The 21377-nt window shown below is 42.0% G+C and overlaps 1 protein-coding gene across 2 annotated transcripts in view; it reads left to right on the forward strand.

Annotated features, from left to right (window-relative positions):
- BARD1 (BRCA1 associated RING domain 1) overlaps positions 1 to 14490 on the forward strand; it is a 41862-nt gene extending 27372 nt beyond the window's left edge. The window contains exons 7-11 of one of the 2 annotated variants that reach the window (XM_051786769.1): positions 339 to 447; positions 1716 to 1851; positions 2834 to 2926; positions 12272 to 12369; positions 13078 to 14490. In XM_051786769.1, the coding sequence (XP_051642729.1) occupies positions 339 to 447; positions 1716 to 1851; positions 2834 to 2926; positions 12272 to 12369; positions 13078 to 13407 (766 nt within the window). In that variant the 3' untranslated portion in view covers positions 13408 to 14490. The remainder of the gene's footprint in view (positions 1 to 338; positions 448 to 1715; positions 1852 to 2833; positions 2927 to 12271; positions 12370 to 13077) is intronic. The other variant, XM_051786770.1, reaches the window with a different exon arrangement.
- Positions 14491 to 21377: the final 6887 nt, after the last annotated feature.

A 21377-nucleotide genomic window follows, 5' to 3' on the forward strand; every position in this document is an offset into this window, starting at 1 on the left:
ATTCCTTGGTTATATGACTGCAGTGAAAGATTAAAGCTGAATTTTCTGGGTCTTGCAAATGATATCAAAGTGCATCTTGAAACAGTTTAACAAGGACTGTGGTTTATTTAACCAAACGTTCTGCTCTGAACATCCCTTACTCCTCAGCTGAATGCAACAGCTTGTAATTCAGTATCCATCTGTCTTGGATGCAATTCTTACTTGAAGCTTTGTGCTTTTAGCTGAAATTACATATTAATAAGAAAGTGGGAGGGAAAGCTACCCAGCTAATGCGCCCAGTTAGTTAAGAATCAAGTCACATTTTATTTACTTAAACCCATCTGTGCTTGTTTTGCCAGTAATATATTTGGTCTGCGGCCTGTGGACTATGCAGAAAGTGAAAAGATGAAGTCTGTGCTAATGTTGCCAGTGAAGAATGAATCACTTTCGCTTAACCAACCCTCCGAGGTAAATGTCTGTGGGGGTTTTTGTTGTTGTTGTTGTTGTTTTTTTTGCTTTTTCAGAAAACCCCTGTAAGTTTAACCTGTAAATATTGAAGACTTGGACATAATTACAGTACATCACCTGCTTTACAGAGAGATTTTAAAACTGGGAAACTAACCTGGACAGTATTTCTAGAATGTATGTGGAACACATACAAACCATGAAATTCTGTGTTACAACTTTATCTGGGAAAACAAAGGATGTTTCTTGTAATGTGGATTTATTACAGGAGAATGAATGCTGTGTTACTCCTCAACTATTGTTGCTTGAACTTGGCTGTTGATGTTTTTTTTCTTCATATTTAAATTTGTTCTACTTACCAAACTGTCTGAAAGCAGCAGCAGTTTTTGCTCCAGGTGCTTTTTGTGTGCATTTAAAAGGCTGCTTCAGTATAATCCTTTGTCCAACAGTGAAGATATCAGCAGTTGAAAACAGCTTTTGGAGCTTTTGTGGGGTTTGGTTTTTTCCCCCCTCTTTTTGTCAAAGACTTCTCAGGACTTATAACCAAAATCAGGCTATTCAGACCTAACAAGTTCCAGCATTATGAAATGCTTTGGGCTTCCTGATGACTGAGGATTAAACTGACCTGGCTGATAGAAGCAGTCCTAGTTTACTGCAGGATATACAGCTTGGTCTGATCCCTCCTCATTGAGGTCCTCATATAAGGTCCCCATTGGCCAAAAGTCAACTGTTGCAGTTGAATGAGCAAGGATTTGGCTGTTCCTTCCCCAGGTAGCAAATGTTAAGATGCAGCTCTTCTGTTGCAAACAAACCCCTTGGTGTTTGCATTTGCTGTGGGATGAGTGTGTGCCCATGGATGGCTCCGAGCTCACATGGATGATTTGATCTGAGACCTGGGGCTGTAGGGTAACAGCATCTCAGAGGTGTGTCTGTGCCATGGAATTTGGGAGTATTTATAAAAATCCAGGAGCTGAAGTGTCACATCCTTGTCAGCATAAAACTTGAGCAAGCAGCACCTCTTATTTGCATTAGTAGTATCCACATAAAAAACCCACTTAAGCATTCATTGCTTACAGGGCAAAGTATTAGGGACTTTTACTAGAAGTAAATGCAGATGTTAATTATATAGATTACTCAACAGTGTATCTGTTGGTAATACCCTGTTCACTAGGCTTGCCATGAATTGTGTTTCAAAATGCCTATTCTTTTTAAATAGAGCTGTCTAGTAAGTTAGTTGCTTTATGTTCCCAAACATTTTCTGTTTCCTGCAGGCACTGAGCCCCAACCAGCCTAGAAATGGCCCACTTGGTTTACTGGGGAGCAGTCTTAGTGCAGAGCAGCAGAAGTTGCTGAACAAATTAGCAGCAGTTCTGAAGGCTCGAAGATGTACTGAATTTAACAGTGAAGGTATGTAAATGTCTCTGTCCAAATATAAGTAACTACAGTTCTGCACCTTATCCTTCAATAACCTACAGTGGGGTTTTTTATTGTTCCTGGTAAGAGGAGCTTCTGAAATCCCTGGATTGTAGCTGTGGTACAATGATGCATGTAAACACAAATAAAGCCTGTCTGGTTATCGAGGCAGGAGGCTTCGAGGGGAGCCACAGTTTGGCAGCATGTTGTCTGTTATTGAAAATCCCTAAGTCTCCTCAGAGACCTCTTCTCTTTACACTTCTTTTACCAGCTTTAAGGTCTCTGTCCATATGAGACATCCCATAAAGTTTGTGCCTTCCAGTGAGTCTTGGGCAGATGGTGCCTTTAGAAAGAGTGTGTCATTGCCCAAGAGTTGGCACGTGTCTTCTGACATTGCTTCAAGTTTTGTGCCTCATTAAGATTGATGAAGCCAATTATGGACCTTGGGTTGTTTTTTTTTTTTTCTCCCCCTATGAGGAGGGGAACATTGCCTTAAACCCTCCTATTAGATTTTCTTTGGAGTGCTGCTTGTGAACAAAATGCTAAGGCAATTTTCCCTTACCATCTTTCACATTCAGATTGCTACTCCAAAATTTTGAGTTGAGTTCTGTTAGCTTTGCATTAAAGCAGTGAGATCCCATAGTAAGATTCCTGTCAGAGTTATATTTAACTTTAAAAGGATTGAGAAAAAATACTGTCCTATAAACCTCATCTGAAGATTTAAGTGTTAGCTTGGAACTATAAAACCATGACTTCCCTTTTTCACAGCCAGTATAAGTTGAAACCCACAAAATTTCTAATAGCTCTTCTACTAACTCTTATCATAGTCTCAAAAATCACATACTTGTGCTGGAAAGAGTGGTTGATAAATTATTATAGTCTGTTTATTCTTTAAATGGTGATTGATTGCTTTTCAGCCAGGCATGGTTCTGATTTTTATGTGCTTTTAGTTCTACTGATGTAATTTTTCTCCTAGTAACTCATCTTGTTATCCCTGATGTTCCAATGCCAAGTACTGTCAAATGCATGATGGCTGTTCTGACTGGATGTTGGGTCCTCAAGTTTGAATGTAAGTATTAAATAGGTGGGATTATTTGGGGTTTTTAACCAGAAATTTTAGATGGGATTCCAGAAAAAAAATTTTCTCAACAACTGCTCTAATGTCAATACTATCTTAACATAAAGTGTGAGGGTTGTGGTTTGTATGTTGGTTTTTTTTTTTAAATCTCCTGAATGACAAGAAATTTAATTAGTATATCTACTACTTTCTTGTTAAATGAACACATTTTGTCATTAGATGTGTTGAGTAGGTCATGGCCTGACTATCAGTGGGGAGGGAATTTCTTCACTACTGTATTAAAACGGATTTGAAGATTATGGAAAATATCCTGGGAGAGAGGGGAGGATTTTATTGAATTCTAGGATTTCTTGTCAGCAGTTGCCATTAGAACTGATAGGAAACTTTAGCTTGCTTGGGGTGCAGCTCAAAGGCTGTTGGAATAAAGCTTTTATTTACATATAAGCTGAGACTGTTGAAAGTTTTAACTTTTAACCCAAGTTGCAGGTCGTTTTGATGTCATCTTTCATGCAATCTGTAGCTAGTTTTTATACAGTGCATGCTTTTTTATACAGCTGTTCTGTGGACTTAGGCCCCAATTCTGCTTTTTATTCATTCTCTCTGATGTAGTTCTTAGTATCTGCTCTCACAGTAGTTGCAAAAGCCATCTTCTTCCCCTTGACCTTTATGGCTAAGTCCCTTTAGCTAATAAGTACACTACAAATGAGTTAATTATCCATGGAAAACTCACAGGCAAATTTCATTCCAGTTTTCTACTGTGTGACTAAACATCAGAATATGAGGACTCCTTAATGGTCTAAATTTTCCAGCCACTAATGTTTATGAAGGCACTGTTCAAAGCCCCAGAAGCTGCATACTAGTTTTTGAACTAAAGCACATCATCAGCTTGAACACTGGACTTAGAGTGTTCATTTGGCTTCCAGATACTTTGTTCCATGCTTTTTTTTTTTTTTTTAAAGGATCTGTTGAATTAGTGTCCCTTTAAATGCTTTCTGCAACTCCTATGGTGGCTTTTGTGGCCTTACAGGCATTTGCAGAAGGGAAACACCCTGTTGCCTCTGTGTTCTTACAACTAGGAGTAGCTTCTCGTTGAATGTGTAACAGAGAAACACTGTCTATGTTCCAGCAAGCAGATGGATTTCATAACCTCCAGACATTTTGTTGTTAAGCTGAAGGGAGGTGGTTTCCTCTTTGGATGTAGGGATGCAGCAGGAAGCTTGGAAAGCCTAGAAGTGGTGTTTGGGTCGTGTGATTGGAAAAGGTGTGTTCAGGTGCTCTGGAACAATAAATAACCTGTTTAACTAAGACTGAATAACCTGTTTCTGTGGTGAGTCACTTTGCAGGTTCTTGGCTTCACTCAGTTGAGAAGGTCTGCACACATTCTATCATGTATGCTAGAGTGGCTTTCCTTTATTTCATTTTATTGGCTTGCTAGTCAGATGCTTAGAAAAATTGAGTGGTAGAGGAAGATGTAATTAGTGAGACCTCACTTCGAGTCTTTGCAGAAGAACTTTTACACTTAAAAGTGATTTGAAAAGAAAAAAAAATAAGTGAAATAGTCTGAGGGTTATTCAGGGAATATTTTTATGTTTTTTTTGTTTGCAGCTGAGTTTTACTTGATGTTGTTAGTACTGATTAGTACAATCCTGACTGCTAATGCTCCCAGCTTAGTAAGCAACATACTACTTAAAAGCGAGTGATTCTCCTCCCTAGTGGGGAATGTTAGTAATAACTCATGGGGTCTGATGCATCTAAGTGCCTATAATTAACAGCACCACTCCATCTGTTCCCACCAGTCTGTTATCAGTCTTCTTCAGAGTCATTACAAGTTAAAGATTGTTATAACAAATAATGGGACTCCTGCTGATGGAACATTTGTCTAGGAAAAAGAGGTCTTTGCCTTTCTCTTCCATGATTTCTCTCCTAATTTATTGTGGCTTTTTTGACTTCTCTTTGGATAAGTTTCCTTAAATGTGATGCAAATAAACTTCCAAAAGTATGTTCATATTCTGGTTATGTAATAAATTCAAGAAGCTGTTATGGTTCACTGTTCTAAAGTGAACTCATGTTGAAAAACTTCACTAAAATGTTTGAAAAAACAAAGCTCAGTGAGGCACTTAATGAAGTGCTGACTATGCATAAGTGAGTATTTGAAATTTTTTTTAGCACTAGGTAAGCTGCACTTGACTTTTATTTCTAAAGTTATATTTATAGCCTAAACATTATACCACTTTCTACAAAAAAATCACAAAAGAGTATTGCAAAAACAGTATTTCATTTGAGAGTCTCTTCTGTTAACTCTTCTGTTAGAGGAGGCTAAACTCTGTTTCTCTAATAAAAAGCAACATCCTTCTCTTGAATGATTCTCTGGTGCTTCTGTTTACACGTGTCCCTACCCACAGACACAGCATCCATTTCTGTTGGCAGAGAGGTAATGTGGAATTTTCCAGCAGAGTTTGCACCAAGTGTAAGGCCTCTAACTATTAAAGAGCCAAGATTTAAGTACATATCTTCAGTTTTGGGATTCCCTTTTGTCTTCAGGTGGAGGATTAGGATCAAAGGATGTCACCACTGAGCAATGTTAGCTCTTCACAGAAGAAGAATTTCCCCTTACCAGTTGCAGTTCCATCTTTTCCATATCTAATACGCTGTCAGCAGTATATCCACTTCCAAGCAGCACAGAATTCAATTGAGACAGTGTTGTCACTGTGCTCCTTGCCCTTGGCCATATCTTTCACTGGTTTCATTATTTTATTGCCTTCATTATTTCTGGGATGGTAATAGGGCACGAAGTGGCATATCATTAGCCTTCTGCAAGTAGGCTGAGACAAAGATTCAAGTATCACTGTGTTTCCTCTGTGCTTTATGGAGAACGCAGAAGAGCGTAATTAAAACCAGCAGAAGTCTTTAATAGCTTTTCAGCTTGTTTTTTCCTTAAACTTATTGTCATCTGTTAAAGCAGGGAATGAAGAATGATCTCAGTAACGATATGCATTGAAACAAGCTTGTGTCAGTCTTTGCAGCCAAGTGTCTGGCAGAATTCTAAGCATCTGATTGCTCATTCCTTCCTCTGCTTTGCTTACCTGGAGCAGCAGCAATGATTCAGCTCTGATCATTATAAGAATGCAAAAAACCCTGCTTTTCCTGTAAGGACTTGAACAACAGGGAGTTGACTGGAAGGGCTGAGGAACTGCATGACTGACATTTCAAGGTGAAAACATCTTTCTGAATTTCTTGGAGCAATGTGCCCATCCTTGTTTAGGCTCTTAGACCAGAGAAGTGCAAAGCTGTCTGAGCTGACTCCTTCTCAGGCCTGACTGTCTCCCTTCCATGCATAAACATCTTTTAGATACCAGGCTGATCCTCAGCAAAGCCCTCCCTCCTTAAAACAGCTCAAAACTTCTGATCACTGGAGTTTCATGCTCGTTCATTTAAAAGCATGTGGTGAGTTCCAGAGGATGAGCACTCCCCTTGGAATTTACCCTGACCTTAGGAATGGCTACCTCCAGTCACTTTGATCAGTCTGGAAGACAGCTGTGGCAAACAGTGTTTTTTCCAAAGAAGGTGGGACACTTGGGGCTTCAAGTGAGAGAATGATTTTCATATCACATGCTCCTAGCTTCTGGGAATTGATGTTTCAGGACTCCCTAAGCATCTGCTCCATCAGGTTTAATAAATATCATCTGGATTAACTTGTTAACTACTACTCTTAAGCAGATTCACTTCAGTCTCTGCAGCATCTTGTCATTTCCATGTGATGAGAAAACAGACTGCTCTTGTTTCTTGTTCTGTACCTCCATGAAAATCTGTGAGTCTAAAGTTACTTCATAGGCATAGAAGAGACAATATAAACATTCTTTTCTGTGCTGTAGCAGAGGCCAGTAATGCTGTTTATGAAAGCAAATTGAAGCTAGCCATGCCAAATTCCCCTAAGGCTTTCTCTCAGTCCAGAATTCTTCCTCTTCTAGGAAAAAAACCCCACCAAGTTTTACTCAATCTGCATGTAGGTTTTAAAACCCAGTGCAGATTGAGCTAAGGATGTTCCAGTTGCAGTCTCTACTAGATCTTGGATGTGTAGTATTTTATCTGCTTTGTTGCTGTCATGTGTTTCTAAATTACTTCTAGCCTTTCTAAGAGATTTTTGGGACTAACCTCTGCTCTTTGCTTTATTAATGCAAATCCAGCAAAACTCCACTAAGGCTAATTGAGTTACTGAGAGCTACCCCTGGGTATCTGTGGGTTATTAGAACTTGTTCTTGGCAACCAGGTTTTTTTGTACTTCATTCTCTTTAAATTGTTTTTGCTGATGCAGTTAGTTTCATTATAAACCAATAAGACTTACATGAATACGGATTACAGGGCTCTGATCTTAAATTTTGCAAATAATGATTTCTTTTATTTCTAGTACCAGTGGCTATAGTTGTATCAAAGGTCAATTAATGATACCATTAGAGTGGACACCTTGTTAACCTGCTTGCTCCTTAGATACTCAGAGGTGAGAAGGTAGGGGCAGCTGCTCAGTGAGGTAATAAGGATCAGTGTAAGCAGTGATGCTTTACTGATCTTCCTAATGAGGGGGGAAAAATGAGCAGTGCTCTCCTTGCCAGGTGTGGTGGCATCAAGCTGAACACGGATGGATTGAGCTACAGCATTTTCCTGCAGTGCTTTTCAGGGGCTTTAATGAAGGCTTGGGCTTTGCTAGGATTTGGTGTTTATCTCTAAAAATTGCAAGTGTGAAATCAGCTGTTTAAGAGGCTTTTAAACTTGTGATGCTCTGTATTTCTGGGGAAGAACTCTGCATGACCCCTCTGCACATTTGATCTTACCCCAGACCCGCCTTCTGTCAGGCAGGCTTTATCCATGAGTGCTTGCACACTGGAGCTGGGCACTGCACACAGCCCTGCTCCCTGTTTGAAATGCCACTTGCCTGGATACAAGTCTTGCCCTTTTGCAGGTGATTGCCCCAACTACCGATTAAACTACAGGGCCATTAACACGTAGTTGCAATAATCACCCTCTTTTCTTTAGGGAAGAGAACGTGGTAAATTAATAAACTTGATCAACCTCAAACTTAGAAAGTCCACAGCTCTTGCTGCCAGTAGTATCAAGGAATAAATCAGAATTGGCTGAGACCCTGGGCAAGCTGAATGGTCTTATTTTATTTTGTAACAGAACAGACTAGCTTTTTAGCCAGGCTTGCCAGTAAAGAATGCACAGACTGTAAATCTGTGGAGGAAAACAACAGAACTGTGGTCTCTACCCCCTCCTAAAATTACAGGTGTCTTCTCAAAAGTAAGTTTGTGTTCCCCTTCATTTTCAGAGACCTTTTTTAAGGCTGCCCTTGTACTTCCAAAGTTTAGTCCTGTTCTGAAAATTTTTTTGCGTAACTGCTTAAATGTCCATCTCAATTTCAGAAGGGAGGTGGCATGGTATTGGTGGTGTCCTGACCCCTTTTTAATTAGGATGCTAGCAATTCTTTTTTTTTTTCAGTCCATTCATTTGACCAGTGTCTTGGTATCAGATTGTCACTGTTGGCTTCTCAATAGAGTGCTGAACAAATGAGAGGATAATCTCTGGAGTTTTGGGAATCACTTTAACATGACTCCTGTTTGAAGTCAAAAGGCATTGTACTTTGTGTGTAAGGTCAAAAGAGCTTCTGGAAATGTCCCTGTAAAGGTAGCAGAATGATATAGCTGTGAGTAAAGCGTGGAATTTTATTTCCTTTTATATGTCCCTTTAATCAGGATGATACTCAGTCGGGTGAAGAGACTATTAAAAGGGAACTGTCATGTTATCCAGCCACTTATACACATTAGCAGCTTTAAAATTAATAATGCCTACTCCAAGACCTGGGCTATATTGAATGGACTCAGCTTAGCACTCAGTTTTCACAGAAAATAAAATCCCTAACTGTAAAGAAAAATAAATGTTGGAATGGTCTGCAGCATGCCCTAATCTCCTGTTTGTATCCCTACTCCTAAGTGTGAAATTGAGATGTTATTGTTGTTAGCACAAGATCACCTTGTGGTGGCTCTGCCATCTCTTGGAAGAATGATAAAGCTGATACATTCCTGGTGATTCCAGATGACACCATAACACAGCCAAAACTGGTTGTGCCCTCTTTGAGAACTTCACTTGGGCTGTTGCATCCAGTTGGAGTCACTGCATCCAAAAATGGTAATGCAGAATCAGTGATTTAGAAGCAAGCAACCTGACAAATTTTGTGTGGAAAGGGGGGAAAAGAACAGGAGAATAAGAACCTTTTGTTTAGACAAATGCATAATGAATTAGGTAGAAACACAACTTGAGCCCTATGTTGTTTTATCTCAAATAAGAGAACAGGGGCATATTTCCCTTTTATTTCTTTTTGTCTTATGAGATATAACTCCTTTAATTATTTAATACAAAATCTGTGGTATGTAGGAGTCCCTGAAGGGAAATGAACCACTTGGGAAGAAATCAGTCTGAACAACATTTGCAGTTAAAGGACATATGCTGGTCTCTATCACTGAAATCATTTTGCTTTCCTTCTTCCAGTTAGGAATCCTTCCTCCATGGATAGATATTCCTTCACTGGTGTAAACACCTTCCTCAAACACTGGTTGCTACTGCATCAGTGTTCTGAGCATACAGGTAGATGTGGTTCTGATGCCACAACGTGGCATTTGCCTCATTTCCTTGTGCCCCAAAGGCCCTCCTTTCCTGTTGCCATGTTCGTGTTGGCTCTTTCCAAGGGATCTTCTTGGTTCAGATGGGCTGTGCTGTTGATGGTAGGATTGCCATGAAAGGTGTTGAAGCCTGAAACACCAGCTCTTCTGAGCTTGAGGATTCCATTGACTTTCTTTTTGCTCACCTGTGTGTAGACAAAGTGTTAGAGGAGATGGCTTGAAATGCCTCTCTGATCACAACAGTTCCGAAAGGCAACTGTTCTTACCCATCAAATGTGACAAGATCCATGTGTCAGAGCAAGTTCTACATCTTGCATGAAAAATATGTTCAGTAATTGAAAATTTCCATCAGCAAAAAAAAAAACCAAACATCTGGAGCCTGTTGCTCCACAAAGGGGTGGGTGTGTATGCCTAGCAGCGTTGCCTTTAACATTTATGGTAAAGGAAAACACCTGGGCATTGAAAACTTATGTTCATGGCTTTTTATCCTATCTGGAATACATAGCTTTTGTGCCACAGATCTGTTAAGACACAGATCTGACCTGTTTCTAGCTGGTAAAAGCAAGTTAAAATCCATGAGAATGCTGATCATGCAGATGCTGGCTAGGAACGGACTGTTGACATGTTCCCAGTTTTTTAGGGGAATACATGCCAGCCTGATGGTTCTTGTAGACACAGTGAGAACAGGACACAGGTAGATGAGTCTTTCTTGCTCTCTTGGAGGATTGTCTTTATGTGTGACAAGGAACTTTGAGGATTCAGGTTCCTTGGAGGGCCTGGCAGTGGGAAGTGGACTGACATGTGTGTGCAAAACAGATATCACTGGTTTTGCATTCTCCAGCACAGGCATTCCCCTAACACTAGTCACTTCCCTGACAATTTAGTTTTTTCAGGCAAGTAGCAGTACAAAAAGACATTGCAGTCTTTTGTATTCATTCAGTCTTTTATTACTTTTGTATCACATTTGCTTCATTTACTGATGCTGGTACTGGATGCTCAATTTGTGATGTACTTACTGTATAAAAACCTCATCTCTGTAGTGAAAGTCCTTGAAATTGAGCTTTTGATGGCAGATTGAAATAAAACATGTTCTTAATGAATGGACAGTTCTGTTCTCAAGACTAGATGAGACTGTTTTTCCTTTATTGTGACTGGCACCCATTAATATCTGTATTTTCTTGGAAGAAAAGAATAACAGTGTAAGTTAGAGGCACATTGACAGAGGAAGTCTCATTGAATTGTGGTGATTTAAAATAAATAAATAAAATGTGAAATAGCTTTTAGATTTATTTTTGAGCTACGAGTACTTGAAATTAAGTTATCAGTATTCATTGCTGTTATCAATAATGAATATGGAAGTTGCTTTTCCAGAAAATACATGACTAGGTTTGCCCTTCTAGTTCATGGCAATTTTCCTTGAAGGAATGAACAAGTGCAAATAATCAGTCTGATACTTGTACATGGAGGGAGGTATTTGCTGTAGGATTCAGCCAGTTGTGGTTTTCTGTAGGGGTTTATATTTTTTGATGCAAGTACATTGGAGGACTTCTGCTGAGATGTGATTCCCATTGCATTTTGTGAGTTGCAGCAAATTACTCAGTTTTCTTTCAATATCTCTCTGGATTATATACTCCTGTCTACTGGCCTCTTACTGCCATGGCATCTGAGTACCTTTGTCAGTGAGACTTCTCTCGTAGCCTTGGGCTTTCTTCCTTTTTAGGATCAACCCCCCACACTTCAGTTCTGATTTTGTTCAGTTTATGTTTTTTAGGTACCATGGGTTTCATATTTGCCCAGTGCAGATAAGTTGCCTGAATTAGAAATGCTGTGCAAGGAGTGAGGTGCTATAAAAGTTACAGCCTCGTCCACACTGTAAATCCTCACGGAACCGTTTCCAAAATCAGCTTTGCAAACTTTTTCTCGGGTAATTCTTATTAATGAGTGCAATGTACATTCAGGCAAAATGTTCCACCCTTGAGTGGGTGGCCACTGCAATTCCTGCCTCTGGAGTGAGGTCAGGTAGTGTGTTTAAGGGACGTTAGAGATACATTAGCATCAGCCCATTATTGGAAAAAATAACTGGCCTTAAAACAAGCTAAAAACATGTTGACTCTGAAAGACAATCTCATTATGCAGCAGTGGTAACAGGAATGAATGCTACTGTTAAACCCCAGCATAAATCTCCGGTTCGTGCTGATCTTGGAGACCTTGAAATCCCATCTGATTTGTTATTTGAGGCAGCTTTGTGCTGGCTTTGTAATTGGTCTTTATCAGACAATTGCTTCCATTCCATAACTGCAGCGTGGGTTCTACACGCTGGCTTCGAGCTTCCAAATGATCAGCAATTTGACATTTGACATTAAGTGGTTGACCTTTAGTGGGTAAGAGGAAGAGCTAATAATTCCTAGTGTTTATAGCACTGATTTTAGTGTGATATTACTTCTCTCCGTCTCACTTGCATCTTCAGCCGCTGCTGTAAATTTTTTCGATTTTAAAAGCAAATTGCTAAAGCACACAGGCTTTGATGCGTGTGTGGATGGAATGTGATGCATTGTGGGTGATTATTTTATGTTAGCACAACCACTTAGTCCCTAAAATGACGTGCAAGCCTGTCTTAAAACCTGAGCTCTCTAATTTTTGCCTTCTTTATTGTTTTTTTTTTTCCTAGGGGTCCGAGCCTGTCTGCAAACCTCAGCTCGAGAACAAGAAGAAAAGTATGAAATCCAAGGTGGCCCCCAAAGAGGGCGGCTCAACAGAGAGCAGCTGGTGGGTTTTATTGCTCCAGCCAGCCCATATTAATGACCTTTGGTTCGTGCAGTTCTGCCCTTTGCCACATGCGAAAGTGCAGGAGATGTAAAATTTTAATGTGGTCTTGTACAGAAATTTGATTAAGTGCAAGGTGATCCAAGGAACTGTGAACACCCATAAAGCTGTCAGTTTTCTGTGTTAGGGGGGATGTTGCTGTAACCTTGTCAGGGGAACACTGTATTACACTTGTGGAAGAAGCTGATGGGACAGGGAGTGATGCTGCTTTGGCCTTCTCTGCTCAGCTTTAGAACCTAGTTCTGGAATTGGAAAGAAAAATGTTTTTATTACTGTTTGTTTCCATTTAGGGCCACTTTTATATTTAACTGGGTTCATTTCTGGTTACTTGCTGGATTACACAGGAGAATTCATTAACTGCATTGTAACACTAGCTGTAAATATTCCTAACTCATAGTTCAAACCCTGTTGTGCTGGAAAGTAAACAGAAGCAAGAATTTACCACGTAAGCAAGCTTTTCTTGATTGCATTCTTACAGTGAGAACCTTGCATGTTAAGTTGCTGCTCTAGTTTCCAGTGTTGGTTATTTTAAATCGTTGTTTTTTTAATGCACTGATTTTTCCTTTCCACTTTTTTCCTCTCTGCTCAGTTGCAAAGTCCTGTATTTATACTTCTCTTTTTTTTTTTTTTTGTCCCCCCCCCTCCACTTAGCTTCCTAAGTTGTTTGATGGATGCTACTTCTATTTTTTGGGCTCTTTCAAACGCCACCAGAAGAGTGATCTGGCGGAGCTGGTCAGAGCAGCAGGAGGGCGGATCCTGGTGAGGCAGCCGAAGCCGGACAGCGACGTGACGCAGACGATCAACACGGTGTCGTACCACGCGGAACCCCGCTCCGACCAGCGCTTCTGCACCCAGTACGTCATCTACGACGCGGCCTCCAAATTCAGGCCCGAGAAAACCCGGCAGGGCAAGGTGTGGATGGCCCCCTCCAGCTGGCTCATAGACTGTGTGATGTCATTTCAGCTCCTGCCCGTCCAATGAGTGTCAGTGTCTTGTGAGCGAGGCCTTAGAATGTGGGCAGTCTTGACCTGGTAATCTGGTCTGAAGCTGTGACTTGTGCTTTGGATTCAGGAGAGCTTTGGGCGTTTCAGTGAGTTACTAGGATTGCTGATAGGCTGGAATAAGTGAACGTACAGTGGAGGAGAGAATTGAAAAATGTGCCTTGCCTTATTTAGTATGCTTTATATTTTCACTGAACTTAATAAATGCTTAATGAGTAATCACTGACATTTTGTAACCAAGATTTTGCAAAACGAAACCTTTTGCTTTCTTGATTTGTAGGCGATAGACCCCATTTGTGTTGTGTTTCATATCCATTGACAAGGATCTACTGTATGTGCCAAGATTTCCCAGACCAGAATTTGTATTTTTTAAAAGAGAGGACTCTATGCATTTGAACCTGTGTAGACATCTTGTGTCAGGTGGCACGTGATGCTTATTACAACTTCTTACAACTGAATTTTGCTGGAAATTCTTGGCGTGGGATAAGTCTCGTAGAAATCAGAGTTGAACTAATGGCTTGAATTCGTCTGGAAGCAGGCAATTTTTGAGAACACTATATTTAAAAATCTTGATTTAGAATTTCCTTATTTTGTAGAAAGATAAATGCTTTTCTCACTTCTGTCCTCATTCATACTTGTAAATGTGTAACTTGAATTTCATTCTATTTTCCTAAGGTTCTGAAGCATTGGGTTCCTTATTAAATTATTATAATAAATATTTCTGTAGGTATGGATGGTTATTATCATGGTTACTTTGAGGAAAAAACTTTAATGATTGCAAAAGAATCATGTCTCACTTGGCACAGTTGTACCTAAGCAGCTGGCTATGCTGGAGCAATATTTGATTCTTTCTTATTTGTTACAATATTTCATGTAATTGGTCATAAGTTATTGTCAGAATCTTCAGCCCTCACTCTGTGCTCTCACCTGATGTGTTGTATCTTTTGTGATTCATAATTGAAAAATGGTGTCTTGTAATAATATGATAGTTGTGGGATAAACCAGAGTTTTTTGTGTTTGCTTTCGTTTTGCTCCTGATAATGAAACGTTTTGTGTGCAGTAAGTTTGGAGTGTCTTATTGCATGAGCTTGGCTGCAGAATAAGTACATGTCCCATGCATATCTCAACAGGTAAAGGAAAATACTTTTCTGTGAGCTTGGGCAGCTGTGAAGATCACTTATCACACTGAAGAGCTGCTTTTGCAGATGAAGAGAGCTGTGTTCTGTAACCATTGTCCCTGGAGAGCCTGTGCCAGTTCTCAGTATGCTCTGTACAGCTCCTAGTACTCTCCAGGTAGGACAGGTACAGTTTTCACCTTGAGTAGCTGGAGTATCTTGATCTATCCCTTATGCCAGACCGAGCCATTGCTCTTCACTGGATGCAGGGCTCATTAGCAAATGGAGCAGCCCATGGGATAAGTGTGCAGTGGGTTTTTCAGCAGATAAACACTGGCAGCAAATGAGGGGCCGAGTCGATACCGTGTGAGTTCGGTCGTTTGTTTTAACAATTGTAGCACATTTTAACTTGGCATTTCATAGCACATCAATATACCTAATGCAGTGTTCTTTGCAAAAGTAGCAGCGAATCTCTGCAAAATTCTGAAGAATGGAGATTTTCTGCTCTGTACCAGGAAGAAATTTGGCCCATCAGTAATCCTATTCTCTGTCCTAAAGGAGAGGCAGCACATTTACAGATTTTAAGAGCTATTTTTCCTTGGCAGATGAAAAGAAACTCTGATACAAAATTGCCATTAATGTTTTTTTTTTAAGCCCTGCTCTGAACCTCTTCAGTGTTCCTTTGAATCAAGTTGTGTTATCAAGCAGAGTTTCTATCAAATCACATTAAGAATCCCTCCATATCATACTGAGGGGAGATCCTTACCCAAGATTAACTCTGGCCCACCTCCTTCAGGTCTCTGCAGGGATTCAGTGTGATCAGTTTATGCAGATACAGACTTGAAGGGCCTCACAGTAGGTTTGATGCCAGAGTTACAGCAGGTGCCAGTCATCACTGAAGCCATGTGTAAGTACACAAAAGCAAGAGGTCAGTGACACAGACCCTGCTTAATTTGCTCCTGCTAATTGTTGGAAGCAGAGGGATAGCACCCTGTCTAAAAAGGGCTTACAGTAAGGATACATCAAGCCCCTTAATCCACTGAATGGATTTTGGCTCCTGAAAGCAAGGTTATAAAATCATGAGGCGTGTGGATCGTTTCTTTTCTGTCTCTTCTAGCCCAAAAGCAAGGGTGCATTAAAGGAAGGTAGGAGGAGGCAAGCTCAAAATAACGAGGTATTTCAGGCAGTGTGAGAGACTTGAGGCACTGATGGCCCCAGTAGCCTGGCATAGTCTGAGGCAGGGAGGGGATGAGTTCATCAAAGACAATCTGTTAAAGGTTAATAAAGAACCTTAGCTGTAACATGAATTTATACTAGCATTCTGCTAGCCTGCATGTACTTAATGTGCACTGATGATGGGGGCATCTCATGGAAGCATAGAATGATTTGGGTTGGAAGGGACCTTAAAGGTCATTCAGTGATCATTACCTCATGTGAAGAGACAGTAAGTACAGGACTTGCATTCTGGATTATGGGTATTTTTATTGATCAGAAATACTGTGAATCACTGAATGGTTTGGGCTGGAGGGGACCCCAAAGTCCAGCTTGTTCCAAGCCCTGTGGACAGGCACACCTTCCCTTAGACCAGGTTGCTCCAAGCCAAGGTCCAATCCACTTCCAGGGATGGAGCAGCCACAGCTTCTCTGGGCAACCTGTGCCAGGACCTCACTGCCCTCACAGGGGAGAATTCCTTCCTCAGCCTAATGATTTTCAGGCATCTTCCCCTGAAAATTACCTGTTTCTCATAATGACCTAGTTCATCTGGGACACTCGATAACACCTTGAATAGCAATGCCTGGGGCTCAGTGACATCAGTTTAACAACTCTAATAGTTAGAAGATAATATTTTTAATTATATTATTTAATTATATTTATATATATTATTTATATTATATTTTAATTATATTATTAATTATATTTATTATTATAGAAGATAATATTTTCAATCTTTTTGAGTGATGTTGCAATATTTCTGCAAGTGTTTTAGGGGAACAACAGTAGTATAAAAGTAGTATAACCAAGTAGTATAAAACAGTGGCTGGTTTTGCTCTCAGATCAGAATTGGCGTGCCTGGGAGGTGCTGTGGCTCTGTTGTCTTGCAGTCCTCTTTTGCATGATAGCAAGCATAGGAGGGTCCAAAGACGTGCATCTTTTTAGTAACTAAGATGTCAGCAAGTGCTTCACCAGCTGGCACCTACCCAGCCTTTGTGGGGCTTGAACTAAAGCCCCTCTCTGCTGCTCCATCCCAAGCTCTGAGGGAGGTTGGACCTGACAGGCTCTGTGGGACCCAACATGGTTATCCCTGATCAGCCTGGGCAGGGCTCATGGAAGGAGTGAATGACTGAAGGGAATTAATTCAAGGGAAGGAATAATCCTAGGTGGGGGATTGAAGCTGTGTGTATTCCCTGCCTAGTTCACGTGCCTTGTTTAAGACCAGACTTACTCTGGAGCAGCTATTTTTTGCTGCAGTCTTCCAGCAGATCCACATTTTGGCTAATGAAGCTCCTGTAAACATTCTGCTCAGGACAAAGCTGTCTGCATGGAAGCCACAGCCTGTTGTAAAACTTCATATTGGTGTGGGTTATTTGGGGAAAATATATAAACACAGGGATCATCTGGTCCCCCTGCCTGTGCTTACTGTGCTGCTTCCAGTTCCTGTGGGCTGGCTTTGCTGCCAGGGTGGGAGAGGGAAGGGGGAAAGTCCATTTACAGCTGCCAGCCCTGCAGTGCTGACAGAGCTGCTGGGCAGGAGCTGTTCTGGCCTGTCCTGTGGATCAGCTGCACTGCCAGCAAAGTCTGGGTAGCAGCATCTTGGCATCTTGTTGAGGACAGGTCCATGAAAAGCAGAACAAAGCTTTTCTTTTTTCCTGCTCAAGCTATTTTGTACTTCAGTGCTGGAGGATCACCTGGAAATGTGATGTCACAGTGATTGCTATTAATCAGTTTGGCCCCATGTCCTGGTTTTTTTGCCTTTCTCTCACACTGTGCAAGAAAAAGCAGTTTGATGGGAAGGTTTGAATCTCTCTGATAACTAAGTGGGCTGCATTGTGTTGCAAAAGCCAACAAAGCAGGCTCAAAAACTACAGCAAGAGGTCTTTGGACAGCCAGATAGTATTGGCTTGGAAATGGGCAGCAGTGTCTGGATGGAACAAATGAAGATTCAGCTGTTTTTAATAACAGTGCAGCATGTTCTATCTTTCTAGACTTGTTTGATTTAAATTAATGGTAGTTTAACTAGTGTTAAATTGCCCTTAAAAGCAGAAGAACATTTTGTGTGTAATCAGAGGAGAGAAGGGGAGGAAGATTCCCACCTTTATTTATTTTTTTTATTTCCTATGGAGAAGATGCATTTTGTGTGCTTCAATTTAAGTGCTGGCAGGAGGCCTGGTCTGATGAAGTAGCAGAGAGCCATCAGCTCCCACTGTGTGTTTGAGGCCCTGCTGTCACTCCCTGTTCCGAGGTGCTGGGGCAGTGACAGGCACTGGAGTGGCTGGTCCCCGGGGCTTGTTTTCCAGCAGGGGCTGGCATGTCCTGCTCCAGTGGGTGCTGGAAGTTCTCTGCACTGCAGCTGGGAGGAGTTCCCTGTGCAGCACCACTGGTGGCTGCCTTATGACACCTGCCCTGCATGTCAACAGTGCTCCAGAAGCAGAGGTTCCCCCCCATGGGCACATCTGTAAAGCACAGCAGCCCCTCCCCAGGCCTGAGCTCAGCCTGGGGCTGTGGCTGTTCAGTGACAGTGCTGCAGAGCAGGGCTTACCCTCACAGGCCCCTCAGCTAGACATACACTCTGAGAACAGGTCAAAACAGCTATTACAAAGTGGAGTGTGAAGCAGCAGCAAAGCTGTCTGTCTTGCTCAGCTTGCTGAACTGATAAAAATTTACTTATTTCTTCAGCTCATGTGGGGTTGGAGTAATTTCCTGCTAGTTTAGGAAACTACTAATTCTCAGAAGAGCCAAACTATTTGGTGGGGGGAGCAGGTGTGAGGCTGCCTCTTCTGGGGTCTCAGTTTGGATAGGAAGGTGTTCCAATTGCCATACACACCTGTGCACTCCACATTCCCCTGAGGGGGGTCCTGGTCTCTCTGCAGGGTTTGTACTGGGTGCCAGACACAGCCTGACCAGGGAAGTGGTTTGCTGCTGCTCAGCTGGAAGGGTCAGTTTTGAACAGCTGGTGCCAGGGCAAACCCAAATCGTCTATAGTTTGGGTCTACCTGGAATGCATGGTCCAGCAAAATTTAATTCTGCAGCATAAAAGATCTGAAGGAACACTTTAAAAAAATGTGGGCCTTTTAATTGAATTAAATATTAATATGGATAATGCAATCAATGCTTTATTGATTGCGTTAGCCACAATAATGTTTAATTCAATAAGTCTGCAGTGCTGGATCTTTTTCTTCCCCTGTGTTTGTTTTATGCTGTGCAGCAATGTAATGCCATATGCTCTGCCTGGCTGTGTCCCCCAGGCTCGTTCTGCAAGAGCAGGAGATGATAGGATTGGGAGAGGCAGAGGAACCAGGCTGTGCTCTGGGTTCAACCCCTTCACCTGCCCTCAGGCTGGCTGTATAAAGTCAGGGTCACCTGTGTGGCTGATGTACCCTGGGTTCAACCCAGCTGCTCTTAGTGGCATGTGTCATTTCTAAAGCCCTCACACAAGCAATGTTGTTATTAATGTAAATATTGCCCATGACTCCCTTGTGCTTTGAGTCTGGAGCCCAGGCCTGGTCCTTCGTTCCTGCTCAGCAGTTGGGTCCCAGCAGCTGTGTCTGTCAGAATGGGGAGATTTTCTACCCTAAGCTCACTAACGTGCTTCTGAAGAGGTGCCAGGTTCTGGTTTTAAACTCAGCCAAGCTTGAATGATTTTATCTGTGGTTTTAGGCAGAAGGTTTTTATTAAATTAAAAGTCACAGTTTTGTTTAACTGAAAAATTGGAGGCAGATGTTCCTCCCAGCTCAGTCCCCTCACAGCCCAACATTTCTGGTCTCTGGCTCCTTGCTTGCTGTGTACCTGCTGCACAAGCTGTGGTGAAAACATCCGGGAACAAGCATTTGTTCTTTTCCAGTGATGGCTTTTTGTGGCCTCTTTCAAGAGTGCTTGGTGAAATCAACCTTGGCTCCATAATGAGAGAACAGCAAACTGCCTCCATGGAATCAGCAGTTCCTGTGCTGTGTGCAGCACCTTGTACCTGGGGCTTGGAAGGGGGCTGGCCCTTGTACCTCGAGGCTTGTGAGGCACAGGCTTGCTGTCCCACCCGTGGCAGGACACCAGACTTGCCCAAGGAGCTGGGTGGGTGTTTGGGCCTCTCCTGCACCCTGGGCCAGCGTGGGACACAACCAGTCTCTGTGGCCACTGAAAATGCTCCCAGCAGGCAGAGAAAGTGGGGTGAGAAGAGGGACCAGGATTTGATTTGGTCTTGTTGCACTCCATCTACATTTGTCAAATCCAAGGAAAAGCTCATAACCTTGCTTCTACTTTTTCCTTCCAGGGCCCATGTGTTTCGGCAGGAAGCCTTGGTAGCGTGCAGGGAGTCTGGGTGCAGAAAGGATGGGCACAGGGAGCCCAGCTGTAGTCAGCTATCCATTGGGACCAGGCTTGGACAGAGAGAACCTGAGGCAGGTACTTTTAACAGGATTTGCACTGCAAAGAGAGATTGTGAATGCAAAATGGAGATCCAGGCTTTCAACTGAACTCCCAGATTCACACATAAATAAGTGGTAAGATGCAGCAGCTCCTGGTTGTGGCACAGGCCCCTCACAGACATAAGATCTACCAGTCAGAAGGAACCACAGTTCCTACTGAAGGTCAGGCAGGTAGTCCTGGCTCTGGATCAATCTCCACAATGATCTGTTACATTGGAGATGGCACTTGCACTACAGGCATGAGCAATAATATTGGACCATGGCAGGTGAACATGCCTGAATGCAGCAGGGACAGAGGCCTTGGGATGGGCTGCACAGTCCCACACATAATTAGTGCACATTAAAGTAACTATTTAAACTGTCTTTGCTTATTAAATGATAATATTCACTTCTGCTCTCATTCTTTCCCCTTGCTCTTCACACCCCTGAAAGAAAAGCACTTAAATCTTGCAATTTCAAAGCAAGAGCACCCAGCAAGTGAAGAAATCCTTCATTTGAGGCAGTTTTGTCTCTTCAATGCCACGAGCATCCTCACCTCTTCTGTTCCTGCTTCACAGTGTCCAGGCTGCTCCTGTTATTTCTTTCATCTTCAAGAAGATGATCTGAAAAAAGATCATTTTGTTCCTGCTGGAGGATGGAGATCACTGTTTTGGTGCTGCCCAGGCCAGCACGAGGACTTGGGAAGGAACTCATGCATGGGGAGTGGTGTTGCACTGCCCATCAGCACTGGTGTGGCAAGGGAAGAGGTTTTATGCAGGGGCTTCAAAGCTCTGCCCGTGGGGTGAGCAACAAAATTCTCCTGCTGAAGGAGCAGCTGCAAAGCTCAGTTTCCAAATCTTCGCCTCTTGCTGATTTTTTGCAGGGTTTCTCTGCCCAAATAGATCAGAGAGCTCTCTTTAATCTTCTTGCACTTGCAACCAGTGTCTCTGTCCCTGCTGTGTCCACTTCAGAATTTCAGGCTTCTCACAGCATTCCAGCAGTTACACACTCCAGTTCCCAGACATTTCCCTCTAATGGATTTTGCATTAGTAGCTGGTATCGGGAAATCTAGTACCAAAAGGTTAATGTACATCCATTAGTCCTTTCCCCCCTTCTTCAGTGCTAGTAGAAGACAACCAATTTCATTAAATGCATTAGGTCTGGAAAAGGGTCTGGAATCACTTGAAATTCTGTATGTGCAGAGCTGTGGGGCTATATTA

This window comes from Manacus candei, unplaced genomic scaffold (genome assembly GCF_025592945.1).
Source record: "Manacus candei isolate 608988 ecotype Guabito, Panama unplaced genomic scaffold, ASM2559294v1 h1tg000023l, whole genome shotgun sequence".
Classification (NCBI taxonomy): Eukaryota; Metazoa; Chordata; class Aves; order Passeriformes; family Pipridae; genus Manacus; species Manacus candei.